Source organism: Halichoeres trimaculatus, unplaced genomic scaffold (assembly GCF_033239565.1).
Source record: "Halichoeres trimaculatus isolate MK-OKI-2021-1 unplaced genomic scaffold, fHalTri1.1 fHalTri1_scaffold_3, whole genome shotgun sequence".
Lineage (NCBI taxonomy): Eukaryota > Metazoa > Chordata > Actinopteri > Labriformes > Labridae > Halichoeres > Halichoeres trimaculatus.
In genome coordinates this window covers 11,193,464-11,206,024 of record NW_027437181.1, presented here as the reverse complement: position 1 = coordinate 11,206,024, position 12,561 = coordinate 11,193,464, and the positions used below count along the sequence as shown (strand labels likewise).

The 12,561-nt window shown below is 39.8% G+C and overlaps 1 protein-coding gene across 1 annotated transcript in view; it reads left to right on the top strand.

The window, feature by feature from the left end:
- The window catches only part of pias1a (protein inhibitor of activated STAT, 1a), a 56,929-nt gene that overhangs the window by 28,155 nt on the left and 16,213 nt on the right, over positions 1–12,561 (top strand). Inside the window, exon 2 of the mRNA XM_074665998.1 lies at positions 2,118–2,613. Coding sequence (XP_074522099.1) covers positions 2,118–2,613 — 496 coding nt within the window. The remainder of the gene's footprint in view (positions 1–2,117; positions 2,614–12,561) is intronic.

The following is a 12,561-nucleotide window of genomic DNA, read 5'->3' as shown; positions in this document are numbered from 1 at the left end:
ATCTCTGCTCTGTCATTAAAGGAGAAGAGGGGAGGCAGTTTGTCAGAGACATCCTCACAAGTCTACCCCGACCAGCAGATGGGTTGTAGACAAACTAATGAAAGTGGAAAATGCTGTGAAAGAATGTTGTATACTTGTCTTTCTTAAAAGCATCATTCCTCAGCTAATGGGAAACCTCAATGCCACATACTTTAATCTTAGAAAATCAAAACCTTTATCATTTGGAATTAAAGGAACTCGTGCTTCTTTCAGCTCCACAATGAGTAAATTCTTCAATGATTTTTGAGAATAAGCTTTCCTCCTGATCCTAGTATTACCCACCCGATCAGGCCCCTTTTTGTATATGAGTTTTTATACATATCAAAACTTCCAACAGTTCAGCATCAGATTAAACCACTTAATTTCACCGGCTTAAGTATTTGGGCAAACTCTGAGAGCAGCCATAGAAGCTGGAACCACGCTGTGTGTCTAAGTGTTTGGTTTTTGTTACCTGGGCTGAGGAATTTCAGTAATTTGTGCAGATTTGTCTGATTATTGATCTCCGAGCTGCAGGAAGTACTGAGTTACAGTCACTGAGGTTATAAGCTCTCTGTCTTTTGTGTTCAGTTTTACCAGGAGGAAGTCTCAGTAAATATTTGTTCAGGTGTTCTGAGGAGCTAAATCTTAAGTCTGTGCAGACAGCATTTATATCCAATCATCTTTCTGCAGCTACTCTAGGTCATGTCCTATTGGTGAAAGCCTCATGTTGGCCCAGGAAAAAAAAACTACTAAATCAGCCTTTGATGTTTTAGATTTTACCCATAAAGATTAAACCAGTGAAAGACAAATACTGTTCATGCAAATATTTCGGTTATGCGCTTAAATTCAATCTGCCTCTTTATTTTTACATTTCATCAGGCTAACAGAGCCTGCTAGAAAAAAAAATGTGGTAGGAAATTTCTGGCCTCTCATAAACTGGCAGCTTGCTGGGTGTGTTGCATTTAGCACATCATTTACATACTCTGCTATGTACTCAGCTCTGACTGGAGAGTTTTTCCTGACTTAGCCATTAAAATATGCAGGAAGAAGTTGTTGATTTTTTTCTTCACAGTCTGTTTACCCGAGTACGGAGTCAAAGCTTTCCTGTCCTTTTTTTATTCAGTATGAAACAGGTTTATTGAGATAAAAAGAATCGAGCTGCCAATATTAACTGACTCTGCAGCTCTGCATCAGTGATGCCGTCTAACCTCTGCCTCACTCTCACTCTCATGGCACAGAGACGAAACTGAAGAAATCAAACTGAGCATAATTTGCTCTCACCTGATTGTCACTCAGTTGCACAAGAGGAAATTTGCATGAACTCTGGCTTTTTCAGCCCTCTGGCTGTGCACTGCTGGGCTTTTTTTCTAATTTCTCAGTTGGAGCACCGGACGATGTTTTACGAAGAATAGCAGCCTGCCACAGTGTGACTGGTCCTTGGCTTTGTGTCCTGGTTCTTCACTGAGATCTTTACATAATCAGTCCTCCCCAGGACATTTCTTCTGAAAATTAAAGTGTTGTAAAAGTTTTTGAACCTGCAGGGACTTGATTCAGATGTTCTCTGAATGGTTGTGCCCTTTGCGCCCTTAGAAATTTATCCTGAAGAAAAGCCAGTTCATAAAACTTTCATACAGTCTCATCTGTTGTCTCAGACGCAGCTGAACCAATAATATACCAACAAAGAAGACCAGTTGTGAATGCTAATAAATGATCAGTAATGAAAAAAATTGACTGAGTTTTGACCCCTGCACACCTGAATGCTGCTTGAGGCAGATGCTCTTAAACACAGACAGATTATCTCATGGCTTTTTGGGTTATTTGACGTTAATTAACAAGTTCTTCTTAAATTTCTGTAACTGCTTGGTGTTATCGTTTGCATATATACCAGTTACATGATTATTTACCTGAGGTTGTTGACTCTTTGCTTGGCTCATTAACTTATGGGTTGCAACGGAGGCAGATACTGATACTGGTGTGATCAGAACAATACATCATCCAAAAACTTTTACAAAAACTTAATTTTGTATTTGTCACAAGAACTTGTTGACTCTGAATCTCAAGAGTTAATCTCTCCTCTTTCTCCCCCTCCCTCTTCACAGCAAATGGTGATGAGCCTACGGGTGTCGGAGCTGCAGGTGCTGCTGGGCTATGCTGGGCGCAACAAGCACGGACGCAAGCATGAGCTGTTGACAAAGGCGCTGCACCTGCTGAAGGCCGGCTGCAGCCCTGCCGTGCACATGAAGATCAAAGAGCTCTACCGACGACGCTTTCCCGCCAAAATGATTTCCCACTCAGAGCTCGCCATGCCCGGATCACACCATCCGGCCTCGGCTGGAGTGGTCGGAGGAGGCGGTGCTGCACTTCCTGCTGGCCTGACACAGCTGGCGTATGAGGGTCACCCTGGTCACGGTGGAGCTCCATCACCAGCCGCTTTGCTGCCCCTCTCGCTGCTTGGACCAGGGAAACACGAGCTGACTGGGCTGACACACCACCTGTCCAACTCAGCCACGCTGCACCCCGTCCACCCAGATGTCAAACTGCAGAGGTTGCCCTTCTATGACATGCTGGACGAGCTCATCAAGCCCACCAGTCTAGGTAAGGATGTGTCCGTGAATAAGGATGAAGGATGCGTTTAACACCTTTGTGTGTGCCACTTTTCTGCACAAAACTATATGATTAGTACTTATTTACCACCAAGTGATATAGGTATATAGATATTTTTTATATATGGTTTGGCATTTAAGACTCAAAGCTTATGGCTGAGATATTTTTGTTTTCTAACACAGAAAATAGTTTTACACAGAGGCCAAATTCTAAATCAGGAAATGAAAGAATATGTTATAAATGGAAGGTTGTGGAGGTGGTTAAGACACCCCATTTATAGCCACTGCAGTCAACCATGGAGGTTTAGTTCACACCATCTCCTATCTTCCTCTCCATATGCTTCTTGTCTTTATCTGCATCCCCAAACCATCCGGTGAATTTTAACTTAGCAAGAGAAGTAAAATGGTTTTCAGTATTTATATCAACGTATCTTTACCAAAACAACTCTGACAGAAGTCACAGATAACACCCGCATTTACGATTCCTCTGTTGTGGAGAATCTGGCTGTCAGAGCCGATGCTGTGCTGCCTGCAAATGTTACAACACAGCACTGACATGTTACTGCAGAAATACAAATTTCCTACAGAAGACAGACAAAGGCTTCAAATAGCTCCCGAGAGGTAAAAGTGAAAATATTCAGTAGATGCTTTAACTGTCCCTCTGTATAAAAATATAAATAATTCATATTTTCTTTTGCTACGTGGAATAAATAAGTGGTTATATTTTCTCACTCAGGTGTGAGTTTTGTTTAAATAGGATAGGAACCTGCTTTTAGTCAAGCTCCAAACGTCACATTCTGTATCCTGTTTTCTTCTTCTGTTGTTTATGTGGAGCTAATAGTGACATTCAGCTGTCATTATGCTCTGTAGGTGAATAATCGCTCCTATCTACATATTTATATGCACTGCTCTGCTGGAACTTGTTTAGGGTGGGCTGAGCACTGAACGTCACTGCATGATGAATTGTTATTATGTTTTCTCTGTAGGTTATATTTCAAGCTGTGCGGCTGTTTTTACATCTGTGTGAGGCTTCTGAATATGAATTAATGGTTGCATGTGAACCATCAACAACATACATTGACAGTATTGCATTTATCTACAGTCACATGTCCCCGAGGATACTATTTATAGAGAGCAATGATAGGACAGGCATTTATGAGTATAGCCGTCAGTCTGCGGCTCTGCTGGAGGAACGGTTCTCTCCATGTGCCTCCTGAACAAAACTGAACCCCTCATGCAGTGACACAGGGCTGTAATTTAAGTAAGCCTTAAATCAGATCTCTCTCCTTATGCACGGTGCCAGATTCTGTATCTAAAGAAAATGCTTTGCTTGCACAAGCTCTTAATATTAGTTATTTTCCAATAAACTGAAAATAAATAAGCATTTTTTAATGCTATTGTAACAGTTTAACTATTATCTTTAAATAAACACAACTTCAGGATTTGAATGTTTTTATTTTTTACTAAAAGCAAGTTAGGGTTTTATTTATTCTATTTTAAAGTCTGCATGTCTGCTTTATTGGGGCGCTCAGGCTGTGTGCTGATCAGATTTCATCAACAGTGCTGGCATGTAGTTCAGCCTCATCAAGAATAAGAGTCTGGTTATCAAATGGTTTCAAAAGGCTTTTAATTAAATATTTGAACTGTTTAAGTACCATGCTTTATGCCAAGCCTCCCTTTCAATGCACTACTTGAAGACTTTTAATCTTCGCTTCATCTCGATCAGATTTGTCGTCATATTAGATGTGCATCCAGCACCCAGCCTGCATTTAGCATAATAACTCTCTGGGCTCTGGGATGTATTGCAAATATATGTAAATGTCTACATTTTCTTACATTAGCATTTTAATAGAGTAAGAGAGACCGTCTCATGATTAATTTGCCTGCAGATGCATGTGCAAACACAGCGCCTACAGCTCTATCATCACACCATCTTCTCCTCCTCTCTCACTCTGTCCTTTTCTAGCATGTTCCATCCTTCTGTCTGTGTCCCTCCATCTTCCTCCACCCTTACTCCCTGTCTCAGTGGCCATCCTCAGTTAGAATTTGCATGCAAAGTGATGAAATCCCACAGGCATACACCTGTGCCCACAGAACACACCCTGCTTTCATCTGAATCTGAATCTGAATCGCACGTTCACATCACTCCTACACACACGTCTGCTATACAGTCCGTTCAGAACACAGACGCTCTTACCAATAAATAATGCAGGCCTTTCGCATTGTCCTCAGAGCAGCAGAGAGAGTGAAAGGATGACTGATAGAAGGCTGCTGCACATCGTTTCTCAGCTTCATATAGGAAACTCAGTTTAGAGGTGATGACCCTCTTTATGCTAATAATAATGGAGCTCTCTAATGAATCCACTTAACTAATTGTATCTCCCAGCTCATTGGCAGACGGGCTGATTTTTTTCTTTCTTGCTTTAAAGCAGCTTGCGGCTCAGACTCCAACACACTCTGTCTCCTCTCTGCTTGTTTACTTCTCTCTGATCTTCTGATTACTGCTCAATTCTGTCTCCATTGTTGCTGCTTCTCCTGTTGTCTTGCCTTCAGTTTCACCGTCCTCTATCTTTTTTACTCATTCCCTTCCCCCACTTTCCTGCTTTCTGTCTCGGTTTTTAATATTCCCCTTTTTTCGGAGTAGATGTGGATTTGTTCCATTTCTGTTCTTCACTACATTTGTTGCAGGGTATTTATGGGCATGCATGTGAAAGTAAAGATCATATCTAGTTGAGTGCATTCTCATGACTTGAATTTGAATAAATAAATTAAAGTTAGTCCGTCTCCACAGCTGAACTGCAGTTTTATGTATTTGATTCACAGACAGGTAAGAGTAAGATTCTCTACTCCCCACAGCTCCCGTCTCTCTTCAGCTCTCCTTTCAAATAGAATATCTTAAAAAGAAGGATACCCAGTGCTTTTAGTGGTCGAGTAGCAGACTCTAACTAAAAGTCTGGTGCTCTTTAAGATCAGAGGTCAACTATTGAAAGGAAAAAAGCTGCAGGGCTATCACCAGGCATCCCCCAAGGATATGAATACAGTGCTTTCAGTTTAACAGGACATTAATCATTAAAGCACATACAACAGGAGGACACAGATGGATTTGGACTACGCTGGTTTTTCAGTGCACAGCTAGGTGGAATTAGAGGTAGAGGGACTCTACAAAAGGACGCCTTGAAGAAGACCCAGTCTAGTCACAACCAAACAGGGTTTCTCCTGTTGTCTGCTTTTGTGTTGTTGTAGTTTGTCATTTAAAAAACATTGCAGTACAAAGGGAGAATAAAACCAAGGTTGTAACTACAAAAGGAAAGCTCAGTTGATGTGCGTCATTGCACAGAGTCTGTTGTTTGAACCTGGGATTGAGAGAAAAAACGTTTTCATACTGCCCCTCATGAAATAATCATGTGTTACAAACATGCCTCAATATTTAAAAATGACCAAAAAATGTGTATAAAGATGAAGAGGAAAAATATTTCTAAAACAGACACAGTCAGTTTTTCAAAGCTGATCAACTGTTCATAAAGTACTTTGATTGAAATGTGCAGCGTGAAGATAGTCTGTGAACTGAAAGAACATAAGCTCACTTTCTTCATCTGCCAGATTCAGAAAAGAACAAGTTTTTGTTGATTCAGTAATCTTTACTCTGACATTTTGAATCCTTAACAGGATGCCAAATAAACTAAACACAAATTTGTGATGGGAAATTGTGGCTTCAATTACATAATTGGAGCTACTCTTAAAACATTCTTAAAAGTGATCTGTCCCATTGTAGGACTACTCTGAGCCTCCTGGTTTTAGGTCTGTTTGTTGGTTTCTGATAACTTGTTGGGCTTGCATTCCTGTGGCTCACATGGACAAAAAAATGATTTACTTGATATGCACTTTCCAGAACTTAACATAATAAAAACTATTCTGTTATGTAATACAGACAAACAAAAATACTGTTCCTTGATAGGAGGAGCCTTATATAGTTTTGGACACACGCACAACAGGGAGATATTTGTGTATTCTCTACACAGCCTCTTTTGTTGATGCCAGCTAAAAACTTCCTAAACTTCCTAAGCTGCAGCAGCCTAAATCTAGCATTTAACAGCCTTACTCTGAAAATATCTCAGAAAGAAAGAAACAAACTAAGTTTCCTGATGAGCTACATCCATATTTGGGTGTAACTAAGTAGTTTTTACACATGTAAATACAGATTTCCTGCCTTTACCTGATTTCTCATTGGTGTGCATGTAAATATAGTTATTATCCATCTCACACCCTCCTCCTTCCCGTCCCGCCCCTCCCCCTCTGTCTGTGTGTCATTATCCCTCCTCCCCCCTGCAGGCCTGTGCTCTGGGCTCACTCCCATCAGTTTGTATGACAAAGGTTTGTCCACAGTTTAGCCCTGCCAGTCCAAACTGGTCAACAGTCTGCACCATCAACAACCTTATTACCGCAGTGACCTCACCGGTCCTCCTCCAGCCTCATCTCCATCATTATCCGTCCTCGGTCCAGAACCACGTCTCTCCTCATTATGGATTTCATTGTGGCTCACATGCATTATACATGATTTAATCACCACATCTCCAGTAAAAGGATGCAGGCCTATTTCTGGTTTGATGAGTGTTTCAGGCAGAATGGCTAATGGTTACTCGGGTAGATTGCTTTGATATTCAGACAAAGGAAATTTGTGTGGTAGAAAAATCTTAGGCTCATTGTGAGTTTGAAGAAAGATGAGTCACTCCATGATTCTATTTTAGTATATTTAGTCTCAGACAAACCCAAACTGAGTGTCTGGGTTTCACTGTAGTACTGTCTATTCAGGCCAGTGGGTCACAGTTTTGCCTACGGTTGAATTTAAAGGTCTCTGCAGCCCTAAATAAAGTTTGCTTTATTTGCAGGACTGCAAGTTAGAATTTTTATTTTTAATTAATATGCATTGATGTAAAATCACAGTTGCCCTTTGTGAAAAGTCACCTTTTCATATTACATATTTTGTTTCACAGCTACATCCCACATTTTTCTTTAAAAAAATGTCCACAAAAGGTGTAAATCTTCATTTTGGTTAACTTGTTTTACTTCTGAGTCACTTTAATCATTGTGCCTCTTCATCTTCATCCCCTGGCTCTGTGGTCGTGATGGGGAGAGCGCACAAATGGTACCAAGGCCAGTAATATCACTCAACCCCCAAATATGAGACGATCTGACTGTCTTCAGGTGTAGAGGAGAAAACCCCACTTTATATTCTGGCTGATTTGTTTATTTATTCATTTTTTATCAGTCTTCAGTCATTCAGTTGTTGTTACCTGCCAGTTAAACACTGTATGCTATATTTGAACTTAAACAAATCTGCCCAAAGGGGGCACATAAAGATGATTGATCACCTTTATAAATACTCAAACATTTTGCTGTTTAACTGTTTGTCCAAATAACTGTCAAGGACCACAATGAGATAGATGTTTGATTTCTTATCTACCAAAACACTAGAACACTTCTTGTTGAACCTGCAGAAATCTTTGTTATTTTTACTTGAAATATCACTGAAGGATTTATCGCTGCTCAAGTTAGTTAGTTCTTCCCTAAATGAGATAAGAAGCTATTTCACAATGTAACACTTTTTAAAAATTTGACTTACATTTGACAGTTTTGTAAACTGCTACTGTTCGAGGTGTTAATTGGCTGGTCCTGTTATTTCATAGTGAAACAGCTTTAAAAGCAAGATTTTATTGTGAAACATCTGCTGAAAATGCTGAGAGAAGAGGAAAATAAATGGTAACCTGTGATCAATATGAATCCAATAAAGTATGTTCTAGGTCTGGTACATTTCACTGTTCAACGAATAAATCCAATCATCCACTCCATCCATTATATGTGCAAGATTTCTGCCAATTTAACAAAATTAAAAAGTATCAACAGCAGGATGTTAGAAACTGAACATCAGGGTGTTTTCTTAGCATAGTATTTGTAATGATGATAATAAAAAATGCCTCCTGACTCCCCAAATGCATTGTAAAAGGCAAACCAGAAAAATGAGGTCCTGCATGTCATTAAGCTGTCTAAAAACACCAGGGTAAAGTCCATAAGTAACAGATCTCTTGGTTTTGATCCAATGTATTTGTTATTAAGTGGATTTTTTCTTTAACGTATCTCTCTGCATGATTTAGAAACAACTGTAGTTGATAGTGAGAAGTCACAACAACCTGATCTCTAAGTTCAAGTTCTCATAACAGTAATCCCCTCTGCTGGAGTGTCCTTGAGTACCAGTACCGTGCTCTACGACTTTAAATCAGCTGTTCTATGCGTATTGTTTGGCCTTGGATTGGCAGGCAGAAACATGTCTGCTCAGGTAATCAGGAAAGATAGTTTATCGCATACATTATCAGCTACATACAACAGGTCATAGTGGTGATGTTCCCAAACATCTACCACACTGAAAGCAATAAAACTCTTCCTCTTCACTGGCCCCTAAAGCACAACCTGAGATCTTCAAACTCGGGCTCATATGACCTCTTCATGATCCTGAACAAAATCCTTATCTCCCTGTAAACAAGCCGGCCTCCTCACAACAAATGAACGTCAACAGAGGAGCCCCTGGCTGCTCAGAGCCATAAACATGCTGCACAAAATGGTTTCCCACTCGTCTCAGAGACGCTCAAAGCAGCATTGTGTTCTTCTTGGCCTTGGCTGGTCCATCCTTATTCTCAAGAGCTGCCTGATTAGACGAACCAAACCCTGGTTTTATTAACAGTTGTCACTCTTTTAACTGCTCTCAAACAAAGAACCACTGTTCCTTCCACCAAGAAAGTTGATTTTAGTTAGTTTGTTAAAGACTTGAGTGGAGCGATGTTATATAAAAGCCAAATTTTAGAGACATTGTGAAATGGCTGCTTCAAAATATAAGTTAATGGGGATAGGAGGGCCAGCTGCCAGGCTGAGAAAAAGTAATGGCACCCTGTTATGGCAGTCTTGTAAGCACACTGGAATGCCGTAATGAGCCCTGTCAATACATAACCATGCAACACTCTCATGCAGATAATGAAGGGTAATCACTGCTAAAGGGAGCGAGCCAGTGACACCTCTGGAAAGTTTTCACTCGTCCCTAAACGTGGGCGTAACTTTCAGGTCTGACCTTTTGTTGCGGATCCTTCTAGCACCGTGGTTGTCATTTTGAGTGACGTTTGTCTTTGTTCTATCTGTGAATAACGGTGTATGTTGTGTTTGTGCCTTTATGTGTGGACATCTTTGTTTTTGTGTGTTAGTGGGTTTGTGTGTGCGCCTGCGGTGTACCAAGCATAGAAAAAGTAGCAAAGCCACTAACAAGTTAATAAAGTCCAGCTGGGCTTTGTTGTGCTGAGGACTCAGGCTGCAGAGCTGAGCACATTCTCTGTAGCTGAGCTCACATGTCTTCTCTTCAAACCAGAACCTTCAGTTTTCTACTTTTACTCTGCTTACTTTATTGTCAAATTAAGCAATGTGGGAATATTCATGCCTCTTATATTTAACCAATATTTTTAGAAACAAATAATTCCTATTGAATATTTGAATTTTTAACCAGTGGTAGATATTATTTTTTTTATTCATTTATGGATTTATCCATCAGTTCATTTTTTATTGTTCTGGTGAACCCAGAGGTTTAGAGACATTCTTATCTATGCCCTACCTTAATGTACAATTAACAAACTGAGAAGCTGACTGACTGTTTTGATCAGAAGCAAAGCCAAATTTAGCCCTGAACATCACAGAACATCACATCCATTTATTTGTTTCTGGTAGATCTCAGTTTCACTGTAAAAAGTAAATTTCACTGAGGCTTCACTCTGGTTTCCTTTAGTTGAATGAACATGAAAGAGAAACATTTTCTCTTTTGATTATCTTACCATACCACCTAGTCTTTAGTTTGCTTGATAACAATATAACGATTAAAATTTTTCCACAGCAAGAATAAAGATTTGTCAGGTCTGTCCTTAGAAACGGGAGGAAAGTTATTTTTAAAACACTCTGTTGGACGAAGGTTAGGTTGATCATTTTTGATGTATTTTTAGTTGTTGGGGACTCTAAACACTGACACAATTGTGCTTTAACTTTACACATACATATGTTAGTAATGGATGTACAACAATGATAATAAACCGGTACAACTGGGTTTCTTTTCCACCTTTTTGGCTCTACAAACAGTTTCTTTGCGTTTTCCTGCAGCCACCCAGGCCTGCTGATTGGTCAGTGCTAAGCTCAACAACAAATGCAGTCCAATAGCAAACCAGAACATTTTTCATCATAAAATCTTGACCTCATGAAAAGATTCTACATTTTGGTGATTAATCTGTATATGACACTTATATTTTGCAAAATACCAAAGAATATTTCTCAGTACAATGTTTAGTCTTCAAAATACAGTTTGGTTGTGGTTTGAAAACTAGGGATTAGTAATAACTGTGTGGTAGGAGTACCCCAAATTTGTGCTGAAATGCTGCTCTCCAGTGGATCTAATCTGCTACTTTTCACCTCCACATTTCATCATGATATAAAATATTTGGGGATCGGCTGGGTTGAACAAGAAATACAGCCTTGATAACAGGATGCTTGCAGTTATCACACCTTTCTTATAGCCTGGTGTGCATCAGTTGTGGTACATCAAATGAACTCTCACTCCTAAATCTTGTTACAGTCTAATGAAATCAAGCAAAATAGCCAAACGAACCAAACACACCTTCAGAAGCTGATGTTTGTTTTTTGTCACATTGACCTCTTCCACCCCATTTACATCAGCAAACATCCACTGCATATGAAAAACATCTGCAGTGAGCAGATATTGTCACTGGCCAATCTATTAACCTGACAGCAACTTCCTGGAAAAAGTTCTAGAAATGTCCTGGTTAAGGATAAACTTGTGAAACTGGAGCAGATATATGTTTAGGGTTTTTCTCTCCACCATACACACTGTGTCATTGAAGGTCATTTTCCCATCTGTCACTCTTCCCACCATCTGTCTTTCCAACACACACATTTCACATTGAAAGACAATGTAAATAGTGGTGTGTGCAGCGGGGGCCTGAAACCATGCAGCATGAACGACGGAGAGGCTTCAGGTTTTCAGGTCAGAGAGTCACTGCACCAGAGCGCCCTGCTACGATAACACCTTACACACAACTTCTGACAGAGAAGCTTCACTGCAAGCCAGCTATGCTCATTTTAAAGCATGGAACCAAGTCCTTGTACTGCTGTGCATTGATTATTGTTCTTCTCTATGCTACTGCAAACAGGTTTTTCTCTTTAAATCACTCATATTAATTACCTCTGCCAAGGAGGGTTTGTCTGTCTGGCTATAGGTTTGTCTGTAAACGACATAACTCAAAAAGTAACAAACAGATCTTGATGAAATTTTCAGGAAATGTTCAAAATGGAATTAGAAAGAAGTGATTAAATTTTGGAAGTGACACGGATCACCGTCTGGATCCAGGACTCTTTTAAAGGATTTTTTTTCATTGTAAGATAGGGCCGTTTTCAGATTGCTTTGCAAAACAAAACAAGACAAGGTCACGATCATTTCTGACGGATGTAAAAGTACAATCCAGATCCTGCCATTATTGTGGTTCTAAAATCACACCAAATTGTAGCACACAGTCTGCTGAAAGGGAGTAAAACATTAAAGTCGGACCTAAGTGTTGCGTGACAATCACAATATGCCTGGTGAAGGTTTGCGCTCTCTGAGTGCTTTTCTAGTTCATGCTGATATTGTACAAGACAGTAAGTTTTCTTGCAGAGGCAGAAACATGTTAACAGCAGTAATTATAATTTTGCTCACAGTGTCATTAATTTTGAATCTTAGGTCAGTGAAGCTTATTAGACTTTCATTTAAAATCACATTCTGCATAAACTTCAATCTGCCTAATTTTTTAAGTCTTTGACAAGTGAGGTTTAACATAAAGTGAGCACTAATAAGGAAAAAAATGGTCTG